The 20,833-nt window shown below is 53.7% G+C and overlaps 1 protein-coding gene across 4 annotated transcripts in view; it reads left to right on the top strand.

The window, feature by feature from the left end:
- Positions 1–20,833, top strand: part of slc23a1 (solute carrier family 23 member 1) — a 138,798-nt gene that overhangs the window by 83,700 nt on the left and 34,265 nt on the right. For all 4 annotated transcript variants that reach the window (XM_072512213.1, XM_072512212.1, XM_072512215.1 and 1 more), the window contains exons 5-6: positions 11,047–11,135; positions 14,268–14,335. In XM_072512213.1, coding sequence (XP_072368314.1) covers positions 11,047–11,135; positions 14,268–14,335 — 157 coding nt within the window. The remainder of the gene's footprint in view (positions 1–11,046; positions 11,136–14,267; positions 14,336–20,833) is intronic.

The following is a 20,833-nucleotide window of genomic DNA, read 5'->3' as shown; positions in this document are numbered from 1 at the left end:
GCTACATGGGCATCATTGTAGCGGTTCTCCGCCTCATTGCGTGGCCTCCGTATAGGCGTCATCAGCCACGATCGCAATGGGTAGCCCCTGTCGCCCAGCAACCAGCCCCCTCAGCCGGGGATGGCGTCCCTCGTACATGCCGGGGATGGATGACCGCGACAACACGAATGAGTCGCGTACACTGCCTGGGTGACGGGCGCAGACGTGCAGGATCATCATGCGGTGGTCGCAGACCACCTGTACGTTCATTGAATAGGTCCCCTTCCTATTAGTGAACACGGCCCTGTTATCTGCAGGTGGCCGCACGGCGACGTGCATCCCATCGATCGCGCCCTGGACCATGGGGAACCCGGCCACTGCAGAGAAGCCCACGGCCCGGGCATCTTGGCTGGCCCCGGTCCACGGGGAAGCGGATGTAGCGGTGCGCCATGGCATATAGGGCATCTGTCACTGCCCGGATGCACCGGTGCACCGATGTCTGCGATATGCCGGAGAGGTCCCCACCCGGTGCTTGGAATGACCCCGTTGCATAAAATTTCAGGGCCACCGTAACCTTGACGGACACGGGGCGAGGGTGTCCCCCGCCAGTGCCACGCGGTGACAGGTGTGCCAGCAGGTGGCAGATGTGCGCCACGGTTTCCCGGCTCATCCGGAGTCTCCTCCTGCATTCCCGGTCCGTGAGGTTCTGGTATGACTGCCGGGGGCCGGTGTACACGGGGCGCCCTTGGGTGCCTCCGTTGCCGTGGGGCCGCGATGTCCTCCTCCCCCTCCTCGTCCTGTCGGTCAGGTGTCCCCTCCAGCCTGGGCGGCTGCCGCCTGCCCCTCTGCGGCAGCCTGCGCCGCCTCTCTGGCACGCTCCTCCTCCTCCTCCTCCTCCTCATCCAGGGCAACATAGACATGAGCGGCTGCCACCACGGCGGCCAACATCGCTGGATGATCTGAAAACATGACGGCCTGGTGGGGGGGAGGGGAACGACGACATGTCATCATTGCCCATATCCCCTCCTCCCCCCCAGCCAGGTGGCATGGACCGCATGGGTCCAACTGTTGGAGGCTGGCACCTGGCCAGGTGGTCCAACTCACTTGCCCTCCCATCCCCCTCCTCGGCACGGACCCCCCCCCCCCCAACCTCCGCCCCCAGCACGGACAACCCCCCCCAACCTCCACCCCGGCACGGACCCCCCTCCCCCAACCTCCACCCCGGCACGGACCCCCCTCCCCGCACGGACCCCCCTCCCGGCACTCCGCCGGAGCCCAGCCTATTCTAACCACGCACGCACGCACACACACACACCCCTTCCCGAGACACCGCTCTCCTCACGCAATCAGACTGCGGCCACGCCATTTCCTGCCCAGAGCCAACCCCCAGGCCGTCACTCACCTCCACGCTGGTCGGCGTGAGCCTGGAGCACCGGGTCACGCCGATGAAAAGGATGTTTGATTCACGTCGACGTGAACGGTCATCACGTCGACGGGACTTCGGCCCATCCGGAAGGGAGAATATCGGCAGGCCGAAAATCGGCTGCCTTGCGCAAGACCCGTGACATTCTCCGCGGCAGCGGCGACATTGACGCCCCGCCGACTTTTCTCCCTTCGGGAGACTTGGGCGGGGGCGGGATTCACGGCGGCCAACGGCCATTCTCCGACCCTCTGGGGGGTCGGAGAATGACGCCCCTGTTTCTTAACCCAAACTTCCAACCCATTCATGTCTGGCTTGAACTGAAGATGCAAGTAGACTGATGACCAAGGAGATAGTAAGCCTCATTGTCATTCAATTTTTTAAAACCGCTTTTGTTGGGTTAGAATGCCCAGCAAAGGCTTAGTAGATTCAAAAGTTTGGGCACCTCACTACCTTGGATCCAGATACCTGCCTGACTGAGGACACTCCACACACACCCTTCCTATTTATCTCTAAGAGTCCCAAGTTTGACAGCCTAACCTGCACCCCTGTATGCACTTAAACTTGTCCTGATCCAGAACCAGTATCAGGCTGACTTTCGGGTGGAGAATTAGTCAGTGACTGGTTAGTTAAAACACCTGGGGCGTCATTCTCCGACCCCTCAGCGGGTTAGAGAATGGCCGTTGGCCGCTGTGAATCCCGCCCCCGCCGGTTGCCGAAGTCTCCGAAGGGAAAAAAGTCGGCGGGGCGTTAATGGCGCCGCTGCCGCGGAGAATGTCACGGGTCTGCGCAAGGCAGCCGATTTTCGGCCTGCCGATATTCTCCCTTCCGGATGGGCCGAAGTCCCGTCGACGTGATGACCGTTCACGTCGACGTCAATCAAACCTCCTTTCATCGGCGTGACCCGGTGCTCCAGGCTCACGCCGACCAGCGTGGAGGTGAGTGACGGCCTGGGGGGTTGGCTCTGGGCAGGCAATGGCCTGGCCGCAGTCTGAATGCGTGAGGAGAGGTGTGTCTTGGGTTGTGTGTGTGTGTGTGTGTGTGTGTGCGGCGGGGGGGGGGTGGTTAGAGTAGGCTGGGCTCCGGGGGAGTGCCGGGAGGGGGTCCGTGCCGGGGTGGAGGTTGGGGGGGGGGGGGTCCGTGCCGGGGTGCAGGTTGGGGGGGGGGGCGGGTCTGTGCCGATTTGGGGGTTGGGGGGGGTCCGTGCTGGGGTGGAGGTTGGGGGGGGGGTCCGTGCTTTGGTGGAGGTTGGGGGGGGGGTCCATGCCGTGGTGGAGGTTGGGGGGGGGGGGTCCGTGGAGGTTGGGGGGGGGGGTCCGTGCTGGGGTGGAGGTAGGGGGGGGTCCGTGCTGGGGTGGAGGTTGGGGGTTGGGGGGGGTCCGTGCCGGGGGAGGTTGGGGGGGGGGGGGGGTCAGTGCTGGGGTGGAGGTTGGGGGGTCTGTGCTGGGGTGGAGGTTGGGGGGAAGGGGTCCGTGCTGGGGTGGAGGTTGGGGGGGGGGGGGGTCCGTGCCGAGGAGGGGGATGGGAGGGCAAGTGAGTTGGTCCACCTGGCCAGGTGCCAGCCTCCAACAGTTGGACCCATGCGGTCCATGCCACCTGGCTGGGGGGAGGATGGGATATGGCAATGATGACATGTCGTTTGTTCCCCCCCCCCCCCCCCCCCCCCCCCCCCCCACCAGGCCGTCATGTTTTCAGATCATCCAGTGATGTTGGCCGCCGTGGTGCAGCCGCTCATGTCTATGTTGCCCTGGAGGAGGAGGAGGAGGTGCGTGCCAGAGAGGCGGCGCAGGCTGCCGCAGAGGGGCAGGCGGCAGCCGCCCAGGCGTGAGGGACACTTGACCGACAGGACGAGGAGGGGGAGGAGGACGTCGCGGCCCCACGGCAACGGAGGCACCCGAGGGCGCCCTGTGTGTACCGGCCCCGGCAGTCATACCAGGACCTCACGGACCGGGAATGCAGGAGGAGACTCCGGATGAGCCGGGAAACTGTGGCACACATCTGCCACCTGCTGGCACACCTGTCACCGCGTGGCACTGGCGGGGGGACACTCTCTCCCCGTGTCCGTCAAAGTTACGGTGGCCCTGAAATTTTATGCAACGGGGTCATTCCAGGCACCGAGTGGGGACCTGTCCGGCATATCGCAGACATCGGTGCACCGGTTGCATCCGGGCAGTGACAGATGCCCTATATGCCATGGCGCACCGCTACATCCGCTTCCCCCGTGGACCGGGCCAGCCAAGATGCCCGGGCCGTGGGCTTCTCTGCAGTGGCCGGGTTCCCCATGGTCCAGGGCGCGATCGATGGGATGCACGTCGCCGTCGCGGCCACCTGCAGATAACAGAGCCGTGTTCACTAATAGGAAGGGGACCTATTCGATAAACGTACAGGTGGTCTGCGACCACCGCATGATGATCCTGCACATCTGCGCCCGTCACCCAGGCAGTGTACACGACTCATTCGTGTTGTCCGCGGTCATCCATCCCCAGCATGTACGAGGGGACGCCATCCCCGGCTGAAGGGCTGGTTGCTGGGCGACAGGGGCTACCCATTGCGATCGTGGCTGATGACGCCGATACGGAGGCCACGCAATGAGGCGGAGAACCGCTACAATAATGCCCATGTAGCGACAAGGGGAGTGATCGAGAGGTGCTTTGGCGTGCTGAAGATGCGTTTCAGGTGCCTGGACCTCTTTGGGGGCGCCCTCCAGTATCTGTCAGATAGGGTCGGCCGCATCATTGTGGTGTGCTGCGTCCTGCACAACATAGCCCAGCAGAGGGGCGATGTGCCGCAGGCAGAGGAGGGCGGAGTGGAGGAGCAGCAGGAAGGGGCCCAGTCCTCCCCAGATGAGTGGGATGGGGCAATGGTCAGGGCAGACGGGGTAGACACAGGCGGGTAGCTGTCCACCGTTACCGGCTGGCCCAGCGGGCACGGGACAGACTAATAGACGCCCGCTTCACTGACTAGATGGGGCGTGGGAATCGGGTAGTATGGCCACAGACCGCACACCATGGCAACAGCCGACCACCCACACCCCTCACCCCCCTCCCCAACCCCACCCGCATGCACACCACCCTCCCCCATTGCCGATCCACCTGCGGCACAACGGGCCGGGGTCTCACAGTTGCGGGTGGACGCGTGTCTATTGCAGGCCATGGAGGATGATGACAACAAGCCCTGCGGTGAGCTCCTGGCTCCACATCGTTGGACGATGTCTGACCCATGGCCACAGTACCACCATCCACCCGGACCATCCCTGCATGCGGCTGTGACACTGCAGTGCACGGTCCCGTCCTCTGCCCGGGGGATGTTGATGACGGCCCAGGGGGAAGGGGGCAGACTCACCTGGGGCTGAGGTAAGACCACCCCTCACACACACACTGCGCTCAACGTACATGACACCCCCGCACGCTTTGGACAGAGCACAAAGGCAGCTTCGGTAGGTGTAACATTGACTTTAATAACCAAAGGAGTTCATGCACGTGCCCTAGCCCCTAAAACTCATCTGTGCCCTGCACCCGTGCCAACTTACTCCGTGTCTAATTGTTTGGCCTTACGGGCCCTTTGACTACGTCTACGTGGTTCCCCAGACGGTACAGCAGAACTGGAGGTGGACTCCTGTGATTCCTGCCCTCTGACACTGGAACCCTTTGGCGGCCGTTTCCTGGGGCGTCCTGGCCTAGATGGGCCAGGCTGCGGCCCGGGCGACTGGGGATGGCGAGCTGCCAGCCTGTCCTGCCGTTGCCCACCCGATGCACCTGGGACGGAAGGGGGGGGGGGAGTCCGAGGTATCGCGGTGTACCGGGACCTCCCCTACAGAGGGAGCCGGGACGGACAACACCACCTCCTCCTCCCTCCGGGTGCCCGATTGGTCCCCAGGCCTCTACATGGGTGGGGGATGCGAAACGGACTGGCCATCCGACGCCCCCCCGACATCTGGCGCTGCCAGTCCTGGAGGCCCGTGCTGGTATCGACAGGGGTCTGCAGGTTTGCAGCCATGGAGCCCAGGGGGTTGGCAAACCCTGTCTGTGACAGTGCGACGCTGGCTCGCACATGGCCACTGGCGCCGATGCCCTCAGCGATGGCCTGCAGAGACTGGGCCATGGCCTGCTGAGACTGGGCTATGGCTTTGAGCGCCTCTGCCATCTGGCACTGGCACTGGCTCATGGCCTCCTGTGAGAGGGCAGCCATTTCCTGGGCCACAGACGCCGCCTGCACGGAAGGCCCCAGGCCTCGCAAACCGTTCCCCATGTCTGACACCGTCGCACCCATTGTCTCCACCGCGGACGCCACCCGTGCGGTGTCGGCCTGGGTGGCACGCATGACCAGCACCACTCCCAGCTCCTGGACGCGGGTGGACTCCTCCGCCTGCGACTGCAGCCGCCGCTAGCCGCCCGTCACCCTCTTCGCTCGTCTCCGCATCGGTGGTTGCATCGGATCTATGTGTGGGTGTGGTAACTGCAGGAACCCGGGATCCATCTGGGCGGCAGATGTTCGCTTGGGCTGGGCTGCCCTCTGACCGCCCGGCTCCTCTGCTGCTCCTACCTCCACCTGCTGTACCGGGACGGCTGTGTTGTGCGCACCAGTGAGTGTACCAGACGCCTCATCACTAAAGTGCCCAACCGTGGTGAGTGTTTCTGCGATGGTGGAGGGTGTTGGTGACAGCAGTGGCGTTGTGTCGTGCTCTTCGTCCCACTCTGAGTCCATGGCACTTTGGGGTGGGGGTTCGTCTCCACCCATCCACTCTGAGTCACTGTCCGGTATTTCGTCGTCCTGGGTAGGGGTGTCCTGGGTAGGGTGTCCTGGGTAGTGGTGTCCTGGGCTCGGATGTGACGGGGGCTGTGGCTGCCCCCCTCGTCGCTGGGTGGTCGCTCCCGCACGTGACGGGGTGTCGTCTCCCTGTTGCTCCAGGTCTCTCCGTCTCCTGTGGTCTCCGAGGGGCATCCTGCGGGCGTCGCATGCTGGAGGGTCCGGGTCTCTCCGTCTCCGGTGGCCTCCGAGGGGCATCCTGCGGGCGGTCTGCATCTGCGGGGATGGGTGCCTGGACGTTTGGTCCTGCGATACACAATGAAGCATGCATGGTTAGACATCAGGCAGTGATCAGGTGATACGGGGGAGAGAGGGGATATGGGGACGGGCTGTCAGTGGCTCACTCGCTAGTACGCCCCCGACCTCTGCATCAGCAACCTCGGTCCTCAGGTCCGCCAGCCAGTTCCAGAGCGCTTTCCTCGTGTACGGTCAGTGGCCTCTCATCAGCGGGCCCTCCTCCAGTCCTCACATGCTCCCTATTGTTGTGTGTGCGCTTCTCCTGTGGGGGGGGGGGGGGGGGGGTAAAAGGCAACAGTGTTAAGCAGGTATATGAATGCACGCCATCGGTTGCGTGTGCATTGCAGAGGTTAAGGTTAGGGCTGGATTCACTTGGGGATGGGGGGGAGGGGGATATGGGGGGAATATGGGGGGAGGGGGATATGGGGGGTGGGGCAGAGGGGGGATATGGGGGAGGCTCATCCTGCCTGCTCTGACGAGGTCGTTCACCTTCTTGTGGCACTGGGTGCCTGTCCGTGGTGTCAGGGCCACAGCGGTGACGGCCTCTGCCACTTCCCTCCACAGACGCCGGCTGTGGCGTGGGGCAACTCTGTGGCCGTGCCCGGGATACAGGGCGTCCCTCCTCTGCTACACCGCGTCCAGGAGCGCCTCCACATCGCGTGACTCGAACCTCGGGGCTGAGCGACGGCCAGCCATCAAGTCGGGTGTTGCGGTCGGGTGTTCCGGTCGGGTGGGGGGGAGCAGCGCGGCCTTATGAGCCGCCACGCCGTGCAGCGCGTATGATGCTGCACGGCGTGAACCACTGCACAAGCGCGGATCCCGTTACGTCGCTGCTAGCCCATTTCGGGCCGGAGACTATCGACCCATTTTTCCGACGTGACACAAGTCGGATTTGTGACGTTTTTTGCGCCGATCGGCGGACTTTCCACCGATAACGGAGAATTTCGCCCCAGAATGTACATGGGAATCTTGATTTCCAAGTTTCCTGTAACTTGCCAGTGTGTCATACAAGTGAAAATACAGCCCAAAATCTAACCATTTTTTTCACTCTTTCCCCACACTTCTACTTCCAGGGCATGATTGAATGTTCTTGTCGCACTGACTGTGATGCGATGAGGCCATTAAATCTCATAGGAGGCCTCTTGTGAGATTTGCGACACTGAGCACCTCCAACACGATCTTGTGCGATTGCGGAGAGATTAACATATTTAAGTGAGCCATTAGATTCCGTTAAATATGTCTATGCCTGATTCTCCCGAGGCCTGGCAACGAACGCCCATGCCTGGGGGACCTCGCCATGACTCCATTTAGCACTGGCCCACACTAACGGGAGCCAGCCTTAACTCCACCTGGGGGGTGGGGGTTTCAGTGGACATCAGAAGCTCCTGGGTGGTTGGCTTCTAGGCAGGATGCTACCCTGGCACCTGGTACCTTGGTGCTGGCACCCAGGATTGGATGAGGAGGCGGGTTCTCGAGGACCCCCAAGAGGTAAATTGGGGCAGTGGAGGGGGAGGTCTGGAGGCTGCAGTAGGGGGTGTCATAATATCCACTCATGTATATAATGAGATGCAGACAGGCAGTGATTGACGCACAGGATGACCAGTAAGCGCACAACACAGGCAGCCAATCACCAGACAGGACACTACAACTATAAAGCCAGAGGGCACTAGGTTTCCCGCTCTCTCGGGACCCAGCCACTGAGACAGTCAGAGTCCACGAGCTAGCAAGTGCATACGGTAGCTAGTAAGTCTGGTCAGGCTACTGCAAGGTCTCCAGTCAGCTCAGTATAATGTCGACCCACTATAAAACAGTGTTGGATCTTCTCCAGTGTTGGACGTCTGTTTCTAGCTTCCCTGCATCGAGTGCAGTCCACATTGACCCTACCTGCCTAACACATCAGGGGGTTGAGGGTTTGAGGTGGCATTTAAAAGTGGTGCCCCAATCTCTTTCCTGCACTGACTAACTGAGATAGTCAGCGCAGGAAGTGAGGCAAGTGTTGCCTTGGCAGGATGTTCATCACCAAGGCTAGAAAAGGCCTGATAGCGGGGTCATTCCTCGCACTGCAGATGCTGAGAAAGACACCTCTATACGCGCCTAAGCAGGGCTCTGTTTTTTGCGCATTAAATCGTGCCCCCAATCTTTTTTTAAATAAATTAAGTTCCTGAAGTTTGGAATTGTCTTTTTGGCCACTGTAAACTTGAAAATAATATAGTATTTAATTGCCAAAAATACTCCAGGTACGTTATGGTGATGCATTCTGCAGCATTGTACCTGTGATTTGTATTCCACTAGGGTGAGTTTTGTTTTTACAAAGGAACACGGGGCCTCTCTTGTAGCAATTTTGTACAATTGGCCCAAATGTCACTACTTTATGCTGCCCACTACCTAATCCTAAAATTAGATCCACAATTGAAAATTACTTTAATTAAATTTGGTAACAAGCAATTAATTAAGCTGAGATGGAAATTTAAGTCATTGATCTGGGGCGTCATTCTCCGACCCCCCGCCGGGTCGGAGAATTGCCGGGGGCTGGCGTGAATCCCGCCCCCGTCGGTTGGCGAAGTCTCCGGCACCGGATATTCGGCGGGGGCGGGAATCGGGCCGCGCCGGTTGGCGGCCCCCGCCCCCCCCCCCCCCGCTGGATTCTCCGGCCCGGATGGGCCAAAGTCCCGCCGATAAATTGCCTGTCCCGCCGGCATGGATTAAACACCTTTTGAACGGCGGGACAAGGCGGCGTGGGCGGGGTCCTGGGGGGGGGGGGGGGCGCGGGGCGATCTGGCCCCAGGGGGTGCCCCCACGGTGGCCTGGCCCACGATCGGGGCCCACCGATCTGCGGGCGGGCCTGTGTCGTGGGGGAACTCTTTCCCTTCCGCCTCCGCCACGGTCTCCACCATGGCGGAGGCGGAAGAGACTCCCTCCACTGCGCATGCGTGGGAAACTGTCAGCAGCTGCTGACGCTCCTGCGCATGCGCCGCCCGGAGATGTCATTTCCGCGCCAGCTGGCGGGGCGGAAATTCCTCCGGCGCCGGCCTAGCCCCTCAATGTTGGGGCTCGGCCCCCAAAGATGCGTGCGAACACGTCGGCCCTTCGGCGCATGCGCCTGTTCACGCCGGCCCTTCGGCGCATGCGCCTGTTCACGCCGGCCCTTCGGCGCATGCGCCTGTTCACGCCGGCCCTTCGGCGCATGCGCCTGTTCACGCCGGCCCTTCGGCGCCAGCTGGAGAATTCCGCACTTTTGGGGGCTGTTGACGCTGGAGTGGCTGGTGCCGGTTCCCCCGCCGGCGTGGGGACTTTGTCCCCAAAGAGTGAATGTTACTGATCCAAGATTGTTGGACTGCTTTTTTGGTCTAATTTAAGCACCAGAGTGCACAGGCATCTGTTGTAATCCTGTGGAATCGGGTCTTTATCGAGGCATCATGGTACATAATTTAGTTGTACGAAGTCCACAGGTCTTTGAACGTGGTTATGCAATCATGCAATTCAATACGAGTGACCTAGTCTCATGCTTCATGATCCCATAGGGTACCACTACAATGTACTCCAATCCAGTATGTGTACTACACGGCTCATTCGCAACTAGTTTACTATTTTTCTATTTTTAATATTTACATTACATATACTACCAATGTCATTAAAAGTGACATCAAAAACAGTGCTAATAAATCTGTAGTTAATGATCGTAACAAATCATTCTGTTGCCATGGTTGCAGGAGTCCTCTTAAGCTTCATGGTTATATTGCTCCCTTAAAACCCTTCAGGATCATTTTATTACCATCGACACAAGTGACTTGATTAACATCTTCCAGACAATCAAAAGACCTAAATGAGCAACTTTTATATATTCCGTCAGCATCTTAATCTGAAGAAAATACCTTGCCTTCTGCTCATTTAAATAATATATTCCAAGTTTAGCAAAAAGCTCTTGACTCATTTGATGGGATTTAATCTAGGCAATCTGAGTGGACTGTGACAAACGAGTGTTGTGGGAGGAGGTGTGCCTATCACCTTCCTGACTTGTGCAATTCTCTCAGCAGGCAGGTCAAGGATGACCCTCTTGCTGAGGCCCATAAGTGACCAATTAAGTGTCGTCTCCTACTGCTGGCATTCTACCAACAGTGGGGTGTCCTCTGACATATTGGGACATCACCCAGCAAATGTTGGTGATCTTATTGCTGGCCAGAAACATTGCTTCCCCACCTTGCTGGCCACGGCGAGCCTGATTCCAGGGTAGCGTCAGTGCTCCTGCTTTGTTCTAGTTATATTACCAGCATAGCTACTGCTCTCTGTAGCAGTGTTGGGGCTGAGTCGCTGCCTTTTGATTGGCAGACTGCTCTGGGAAGTGGGATCTCTTTAAAATGAGGGGAGGCCAACATCAGACAGCTAATTCATTGTCTGTTGGCCACCGAAGTTGTGGCTCCCAGAAACCAGTATAATCAGAGTTGTTCTGGATTTCTGGCTGCCATCGGAGCCACTGCTGTCTGCATTATGTTCCAGTAGAGCTCCCGCAAATAGCCCAGGACTTCAAGGTATACTAGATGCTGAAACCTTTTGAAAAAAATCTGTCTTGTCTGATTTTAAATTTTTCTAAATTTTCATTTGTCTAGACTTCCGCTGTTTCAAGCAAGTGCCTTTGCATTTCTTGTTCCTGCCAGAGCCATCCTTGCTCTAGACAAATGGGAGTGTCCATCTGAAGGTACTTGAAACCTATTTAGAATAACTACCCTTGCAAAAAATATGCAATTATCTTTTTACATTCTTTATTACTTGTGACTTTATTTGCATGAATGAAGAACATTTTGAATAATACCAACTCAGCCATGCTAGCCAACTTCTATTCACCGTGCACAGTTGGTTATTTCAGCTTCCCAAGTGTGTGGGGCATGCATGCCGCTGAAGGGAGCTCTTGCATTTGGGATGCAGCCAAACAACCCACTTTGTGAATTTGCATGGCTAGAGGCAGTTTACTGACTCTTTCAATGCTATACTTGATATTGTTGTGCATCCCATTGGGATCCCACTGGGGTGGTTATGTCTTGAAGTGGGGATTCTCGGTGGTGGGAGGCAGCTCCCCATTGGCTGGTGGCAGGGTCCTGTCATCCCTCTGCTAGCAATGGGATTTCCCATTGAATCCACCCCCACGGTGGGGGTTCGCTGTAAACTGGACCGGAAGATCCTGCTGGTGAGAACAGTGGGAAACCCCCCACTTTGTTAGACTGAGCAGATGCTGTTAGTAAATCTTGGCATCAAGTTTGACATTTTTATATTCCAGTGTGGTGGATTTTGATCTATGCCCACAAAATGATTGCAACTAGGTCAAAGGGCCAGTTTTCCATCAGGTTTCTGCCCAGTTCAGTCCCATTCAATGTGCACACTTTACATGCCAGAGGTTTGCCAGTTTGACTTCAAGAAACATGAGAACTTCCATAATTGACATTCCTTACATGTCCATATAATCTCTCCTTCGCTCCCCCAATCATGTTTGTCAGAATACGATTTTTTTAAAGTACAGATATGTTTTAGCTTTTGGAAAATTTCACACCTTTTCCTTCTATTGTTGGTGTTTTGATGTTTGTAGTCTCCCTTTGTGACTGTTTGCCACATCATGACACATCCACCACAACGCTGATCAAATCTGTTTTGTATTGGGATCCTTGTATCACAACTATGCTAAGTGAATTTTGCAAAATGTTACATATATCTTAACAATATTGTCACCAGCAAATCAGGCTACTTGGTAGATTCCTCTTAATGGCCGGGATTCTCCGCCGGCGGGATTCTCCGTTTTGCCGGCGCCCGGGGGGTTTCCCGACAGTGTGGGGCTGCCCCACAGTGGGAAAAACCCCATTGACCGGCCGGCGTAACAGAGAATCTCGCCGGCGGGTCGAGGCTGAAAAGTGGCATGGCAGGCCGGAGAATCCAGCCCAATGTTTCCAACAGAGTGATACAAATAATTTGCTGTGAGATATCATGCCACACAAAATTAGATCTGAGATACCATGAGCCAGTGAGATTGGCATCCACATGGTATAAAACATACAAGATGAGTAGATATACCTTTTATAGAATCACAAGCATGATAAGACCCCATTTTGCCCATCAAGCCTATCCTAATTTTTGGAAAGCTATCTAATTAGTCCCAGACCCTGCTCTTTCCTGATTGACCTCCCAAATTTTCCTTTTCAAACAGAGGGTGGAATTTAATTGAAATATTTCTCTGTTCATTTGTGATGGTTTTTCCTTGAGTTTCCTACCAGCTCTGCTGGTGAGTTCTCCACCATATCAAACAACACTTAGTCACTTTTTTGGGCCCTTAGGGAGATTTCCACCGGTTTATCCCACACTTGGAGCGCAATTCTCTTGCTGCATTGCGCTCAAGCAAGAGAATCCCAGGAGAGCCCTCCAGCGGACCTCTGACAGCCTCCACGGATCGTGATATTCACCCAAGACATTGGGAGTCGGAACTCCTCTCAAAAGGGATGGAACCAAATGATGCTCGCGGAAGTAGGTCGTAAACTTACTTAAACCTACCTGCCCGGGATCCACCAGCCTCCCTCGATTCTTCGGCCTCCTCCAGGGAGGCTACAGCCGAGCACTGATCAGTGCTGGTCCACACAAATGTGGGGAGTCTCCCGGGCCGTTGGAGACCCCTGGGTGGTCAGGGTCAATGCAGGTTGGCTCCCTGGCCCTCCCCCTGGAATGTAGACGGCACTGCCAAAGTGCCCAGATGTCACTGCCAAGCTCACGTTGCCAGGGTGGCACTGCCAAGGGTCAGGGATCGAGGGGGGCCATGTCCATGAAATGAGGGTAGGGGGGTTTGAAGGGTGGGGGAGTACAGGGCAGGTAAATAAAAGCCTCTGGAAAGTTGGACGGGTGATAGGTGGGGGTTCTGGAGGGGAGGGGCTACTGTAATGGGGTTGGGGGGGGGGTTCCCTGAAGAGGAGGAACCCCAGCAACCCCACAGCGGCGTGTCCTCACTTGGGGGTTATGGGAGGTGACATTGCTCATGGGTGGGGTGTGTGGAGGACCCATAAGCTCACTTAATAGATTGGGGCACCCTTTCAAAATGGTGGCCCAATCTCTGAATTCAACTCCCCTGTGCTAACAAAATTCTAAGTGAGGGCTAAACCAGTGACACACTCCCCAGGATCCACAAGTGACTTAAGTGTTTGATAGCAGTGGGGAACCCGCCCCTGAAAAACCCGCCACAACTTAGAAATTTTGTGTGTCTGTAGATCTCCCACATCCCCTCACCCATGGGCAATGTCACCTCGATGCACATGGGCAACTTTCTTTCTCTCTCTCTCTCCTTTTTTTCTTTCTCTCCTATTTCTCTCTCTTTTTCTTTCTCTTTGCTCGGGAGGCTGGTAGATCCTGGTTAAGTGTGCCTAAGTAGGTTTAAAACTTACTTGGGCGTGGGTTGGTCACGTCCATTTTTGGCAGGATTCTGATTCTGACACCTTGTAGGACTTGGGTAGATACTCGTGAGGCGTGAAGGTTGCCCAAGGGCTGTCGAGGGCACAACGTGGCCAATAGATCGCGCGCACTAACTTTCAAAAAGGAATTGGCCATATAACCTCCTTCCAGAAAAGGGATATGGATGCCCAATGCTTCCAAGTCTGAACAAAATACCTGCAAATCTCTCGATCAGATTTCTAAAGTTGAAGCTGTTGTTTCAAAATACTGCAAAATCTAACTCCCAATTTCAGATGAATCACTGTGTTGGGTATATAACTTTTTTTCTGGGTCAGGATGATTTTTTTTTTTTGAACTTTTCACAATTTCTTGCCCACAATAATATTTAACCATCACTTTTTTTTTTTTACAGAGGAGATTTATGGAAACTGGACCTTGCCTTACAACACAACCCATGTATGGTATCCACGGATGAGAGAAGTAAAGTGTCAGAAATGCAACCTTTTTTGCTCCACCTTTTGAATCTCAATCTTTTTACCACACCCTCAGCCATGTTACCAAACCCAGGTTTCTTGGAGATGGAAGCTTTTTAAACAATGTTGGTGGATTAGCAGCAATGGGGTTAAAATTGAGGCAAATGTCAACAGTTTTAGTCACATTAAACATTTCAAGTGCTGGAATTCTAGGAGAAGAAAACAAATGGGCCCGATTCTTCCCAAAAATTTCTAAGTTAATTTGTGGCTGTTTTTCAGGGAGTTTCCTGTTGGCTCAGCCAGCGAGTTCCCCACCGCTATTCGATGACACTTCGTAACTTATTTTGGACCTTGAGTTTATCACCAGTTTAGCCCACGTTTAAACATTTTTTTAGCACTGGGAGCTAAACTCTCCAAGATTGGGCCGCCATTTTGAAAGGGTGCCTTGGTCTCTAAGTGAGCTTGTGGGTCCCCTCCCCCCCCACCACCCACCACCCACACACACACACACACACACACACACACACACACACATATTACCCCACACCCCTCCAGTGAGGACGCCATGCTATGGGATCACTGGGGGCCTCCCTCTTCAGGCTCTCCCAGGCCCCTTGCAGCACCACATCAAACTACTGGAGGCCCCTACCTACTTGCCCTGCACACATCCACCCTCCTTTCATGGGCCTTGCCCGTAGCCCTTGACAGTGACACCTAGGCACCCTTGCAGTTGCATCCAGGCGGTGCTCCAGCCAGCTTGGCAGTGCCATCCAGGCATCTTGGTTGGTGCCAGCTGGGGAGCGCCAAGGTGCCTACATTCCAGGAGGAGGGCCAGAGGGCCACCATGCTCTGACACTGACCACCCAGGGGGCTCCCATGGCCTGCCCCCCCCCCCCCCCCCCAGGGTGGGTGCCTTTCCACCTAGTCCAGGTTTGCGTAGACCAGCAATGATCGGCGCCCGGGTGCAACCTCCGTGGGGAGACCAGTGAATCGATGGAGACCAGAATACCCAGGTGAGTAGGTTTAAGACTTACTTCCAGGAGCGCCATTTGGTCCCGCCCCTTTTAGGTGGAGTTCCGACTCTGACGGGACTTGGGTGAACCTTCTGAGATTCTCTGGCAGCGTTATGCTCTCGCTCGAGTGCAATGCGGCCGGAGAATCGTGCAAAATTACTCCTTTTCCACCCCCCACCCACATCCATTTCATTTTTACCTAAGGTGCACTTACATACACAAATTTATCCAATACGGTAACCTTTTTAAACCTGTGCTCATCTTGTGTATCAGCCTTGGACCACTTTGAACTGTTTGCTCCCTTTGAAACTGTTTCAATATTGGCTAAAATATATCTATTTTTATATTTGTAAAGGCTGAAGGGAATAGGGATATTTAACTATTTGCCTTTTCTAAATAACTGACTTTTGCATCAATCTTTAATCCGAACTACAAATCAATGTTATTTTTGAGTTTGACTGTTTTGTGACTCCAGATATTAGAAATTGGTTTTGGCAAATACCTGGAAACACATGGAAAGTACAATTGGATCCTGTGAAGTATAAAATCTAATGAGTCGGAATCCAATTTCATTTGCTGTAAATGGCCTTTGCATTTCACATTTTTAATAATGCAGTGAATGCAGATCAGAATAAATCTAGAAGTGTCTGCATTACATTGTAGATTTCATTGAAAAATTCAAAACTTGTACAAGTTAGTCAAAGGAATATTGAAATGTCAGCAATGTGGATTTGCTGCTGTTCATGCTGATTATCTCAGTGCAAGAAGTATTCCCAATATGGCTTTCTCATCGACAGTCAACTTTAACAAAAATACAACTTTTTTTATCCAATAACGTGGGAAGAATAAAAGATGACCATTTGGGATAACTTGTCCCTTCTGTCCAAAATATGCCACCAAATGACATTGAGAGATTGGTATTCTTTTTAATGGGCTGATACCGCCACCTTGCAACCTGAGTGTAATAACTTTCCAAGACCAGTCTTCCAACCCCAAAACCTTTTATTGAAGCAATGGAAAGAGCCGCTGCCACGATTTGCATTGAACACGTCCAACCCAGGGATTGACAGAGATGCCGGACTGGGTTGGAGCAGTGGGTTTTAAGTTTCTGTCATATATTTCCTGTCTGGCGTGCTTCTGCCCGCTTAAAGGGGGAATTCCGATTCCACAAAGCACATGGGAAGATCTATTGACAATCCTTCATGGCCACCATAAACATACATACTTCCGCTCTCGTCTGTTCTTCCCTGGGAGGAGACCTATTCCACCACCTCATGATCAGTCTGAGGTCTATTGAGACTAGAACTGAATCTGGAGGTGTAGACCGAATTGAAGACCTTTGCTTCCGGTCCGAAGAGAGCATCGAAGAGCTACTGATGAGTGAGTTCCTCTGTCTGCTTCAATCGGAACGCCAGCTTCCTCTACTTCCATCTCAGACCCAAGTCCTCATTATCGACGGGACTGGCACTGTGGGTGATTTCTGGGCTGTGGCTCTGCACTAGCAGTGGCCACCTTTGTGGCCTGTGATGAGGATGAGGTGGTCCAGGTGTTTCCTCAAGACCTAATCCAGGTCCTTCACTTTGTGGGACACAGTCCTGTTTTTTTCCAATATGACTTGAGGGACCCAGTGGAACCATCTCCGAAGTTCCTCAGCTAGACCAGATCACCTGTCTTGAATATTCTTTCAGATCTCAGTCATAATTTCTCCACCCTCCCTGCCAGGTTTGAGAATAGTAGGCTTAGTTTTGTACAAAGCCATCGTCACATTAACCATTCAGCTGGGGCAATTCCTGTTGTAGTTTGAGGAGTGGTCCTATAATCAAATAAAAATCATGCTAATTTTGTTTCTATGGATCCTGCCAGTTGCTTTTTCGTGTGTGTTTTTAAAGCACTGCCAGCTCATTTAGCGATTGGTGATGTGGTGCTGTTCGAATGTGTCTGGTGCCTTTGGATCGCATGAAACTTTGGAACTTGGTGAAGGCAGTGCCATTGTCGGAAACCAGGACTTCAAGTATGCCATGTATGCAAAATCCCTGTCACAATTTCTCGATCACAGCGTGGGAGGTTATGGAGCCTATGCGGTGTGTTGCTCGTTTTAGCCTTAGTTTAATTGCTCTTGTTCTATCACCTTTGCTCTTGAGTTGCCAGGTATCTTTCTGATACCGCCACGTGGTTCAAGTCCGAGTAATGATCAATAATCCAACACACCGCTTAGTAAGAGTTAAATCAATGCTCATTTATTATATACAGTAATCAATACTTATACATTAATTCTACTTCTAAGTTACTTCCTACAACTAACAGGCCAATACTTAACTTTGGAAATGGCCCACATGTCAGGGAAACAAATGGCCTTTCGTATGGGTTCTGAGCCTGCGGGCTTCAAAGCTGGTACAGCTCAATAGCCAGGAGCGCCTATCTCGTAGCGAGCGTTGGAGTAAGACTTACGATTCTAGCGGCTGTTGTAGATGGTCAGCAGAAGGGTCTCGAAAGGTGCGGAGAGGAGAAGAAGGGTCGATTTGAACTTTGACTCTATTCTTATAGTCCCCAGGGGCTTCCCGCCTTTCGGGGCGGACCCTGTACCTGGTTCCAAGTGATTGGACTTTGTCCCAATCACTTGGTTCGATATTCTCCAATGCTGGAGCGATTCCTTGATCGATGGGCGGTTTTGGGGTGGTCAGTCACCTCTTTGTGTAGGCTCCTGCTGGCGCCGAAAGTCTGGGTTGGCTTTGTGTGTCTAATTTGTTGCACATTGTTCCCGGGGATTGCTAATTTATATTCAGATGGCTGGTGTGTTGTTCTGTTGATGGCTGCAGGTATCGATTCTGTCTGGCCTACCCAGAGGCGAATACAGTTTTACCTGCAGCTGCCTGTTTGAGACCTGTTGGCTGATTTTTCCCATCAGCCTCTTCCGTTTGCCATTTTAAATCGGGGTTTGGCCATTCTAACCGGGAGTTAGCCATTTTAACTGACTACATTCCCTCCTTGTGATCCTAACGCGAAGCGTGAAGGATCACATCATTATGTTACTTTCCATTCCCTGACCTGGGGGGGGGGGACACTTCCTTCATGGCCTTTGCACTGACCATAGCTATGCACAAACATTTTTTTACTAACAATTCTAAGGGCGCTATATCAGACAGGGACATGCATTACAAAACAATAAACTTGGAACCACTAACTTATCCTTAATATACTACACTCGCTTAAACATTCCATTATCCTACCTTCCTCAATCATACAACAAAATCACAGCATTTCATACAGTCTTTCCTGGCTTGGCAGTCAAGCTCAGGATCATACAATATTTTTGCTCATGAAAACGTTTTTTACATCTCTTTATTTACAACAACAATAAATGCAAGTGAATGCACTTTATTATTTTATTATAGATCGCGGGGGTTGGGGGTCTGGTCGTAACCAAACATGGGGGATCTGATCCTATATACCGGGGTTCGAGCGCGGTAGGCTCTCCTCCATTTTCGTAGATGCATATTCTGCACTACACAGCAGAGTATCGCCAACGCTAATAGTGTTTCGATCACATAGGACAGGGAGTACCAGGTTATGAACCTGGCACACCAAGAAGATGTAGTGTCGCTGGTGACTGGGCTCTGGGTACTGCGGGGCAGTAAAATATTAACGGCTGGGGGATTTGAAGTCATGGGGTTCACGGTCACGTGCAACCAAATGTCCAATAACAGTATGTTGATCCATATGAAGGAAGTCCTCATGGCTGTTCTCTTTCCTTTTCTTTCTTTGTTTTCTCCGGTCCTGGAGCTTCTGGAGTTCTGTAGGAACAAGCATAGTGTCTGTAACTATCTTTGTTTAATATCTGGTATGCTAGTGTGTCTGTCCTTTGGTGCCAATTGGTGCCAATTATTCCCTTTATAATTGGTCACTATGTGTGACTCCTCATTTTTTTTTCAAAAAACAAATTTCAGGACACCGCACACTTCCCAATAATAAACCAGTGCTGATTTACCATCCTAATGTTCCAGGATGTAAATAGCAGATGGCTGGCAACCTAAGGGTTACCTAAACAAACACAACTTTTTGAAATGAAAAATGCTAAATGAGGTGCGTATGGGCCGCGACGGATAAGATTTGGATGGAGTCCCCGGGTAGGACGGCTGCCAATGCCGTGTCTCTCCTACCCAAGCGTAGTTGACCAGCGGGGTGTTCCCAGGCAGGGCGGGTCTCAAGCCGTTTCTCCACTGCCTGAGCAACCGACTAGAACGGGCAAAAATGTAGTCATCGTGGTGGGGCTGCCGTAGTGGTTCTATCCTTCGAACCAGAAGGGCAGTTACGAGCGGGCGTCTGGTACCCGAACAAGTGTCTGCAGACAAGCTAGTTTCTCTGAACTAGTGTCTGGCCACAGTGAGTCTCTGTAGGCAAGTGCTCAGAGGTTTCGGCCGAATAGACGTGGGGCAGTGAGAAAAAAATTCTCCTGTCGGACAAACAACATTTAACAAACGTACAAACAACATAAAACATTCTGCAGGTTCCATCAGAATACGGGACATCGTAAATCACATTTGGGCTGGGGTGTAATTGGCATATGGAGGGAGTGCAGCCTGACCGAAGAAGAAAGGAAGGAGGAGTGAAACAAAAATGAAGTGGCCTTGCTGAGGTAACGCTGCCATGAGAAGTCGTGGGTAAGCGCTCAGTTTGCATGGGGCAGCTGGGATCTTGTAGCTGCTGTGGGTGGTGTTCTCCTTCATATCTGGGGGCTAGTCTAGCTGGTGGGGGTCTCCTGCAATCTCGGGCGAAGTGTCCTGACTTCCCACAGTTGTAACATGACCCCTGGGGCACATAAGGTGGAACAGGCTCTCGGGTGCATTGTTCCCTTGGGTATGGTTCCCTGGGAGGGGGGTCGGGGCTGTTGGTGTCTTTGCTGGTTCGGGGGGCATTTGTGGGCTGATCCCGTTGCTATTTCAGGGGGGCTTGACATTCTCGTGCGTAATGTCCTAATTGTCCGCAATTGTAACATTCCGGTGGTTTCTGTGGGGGGCTGTTCCTTCCTTTGTTTACCCATGCGGGGTTCTGGTGCTTTTTAACTGGATGCACGTCTGCCTGCTCTTCCTCTGGTTCCCTAACTGCGGGTTTGTCTGCTTCTGCCTGCTGTTCTTCGGGGTTTTTAACTGCGGGTTTGTTTTGTACAGACTGCTCCCAGGTGCGGGACAATCTGTTTAAAACCCATTTCTCATTGTGGGCTTCCTCTGAGGGGTCATAATTCGTACAGGCTTTTTGTCCTGCCTCTGTGGCATGGGAGATAAGGGTGCGGGTCCATTTGGCCATACCGTCTTGGGACCAATGGGCACATTCTAAATTACCGAAAACTGCTGTGAAATGAATCCACAGGCGTCCAGCAAACGCTGTGGGGTGTTCTGTCTTTTCCTGCCTGCACTTATTGAGGCCATCTACGGGGTCACCCCGGTTATACCCGATCGCATCCAGGATCGCGGTATGCATTTCTGCAAGGGTGCCTC

The sequence above is a fragment of the Scyliorhinus torazame genome, chromosome 7, assembly GCF_047496885.1.
Source record: "Scyliorhinus torazame isolate Kashiwa2021f chromosome 7, sScyTor2.1, whole genome shotgun sequence".
Lineage (NCBI taxonomy): Eukaryota > Metazoa > Chordata > Chondrichthyes > Carcharhiniformes > Scyliorhinidae > Scyliorhinus > Scyliorhinus torazame.
This window is presented reverse-complemented; position numbering and strand designations above follow the sequence as displayed.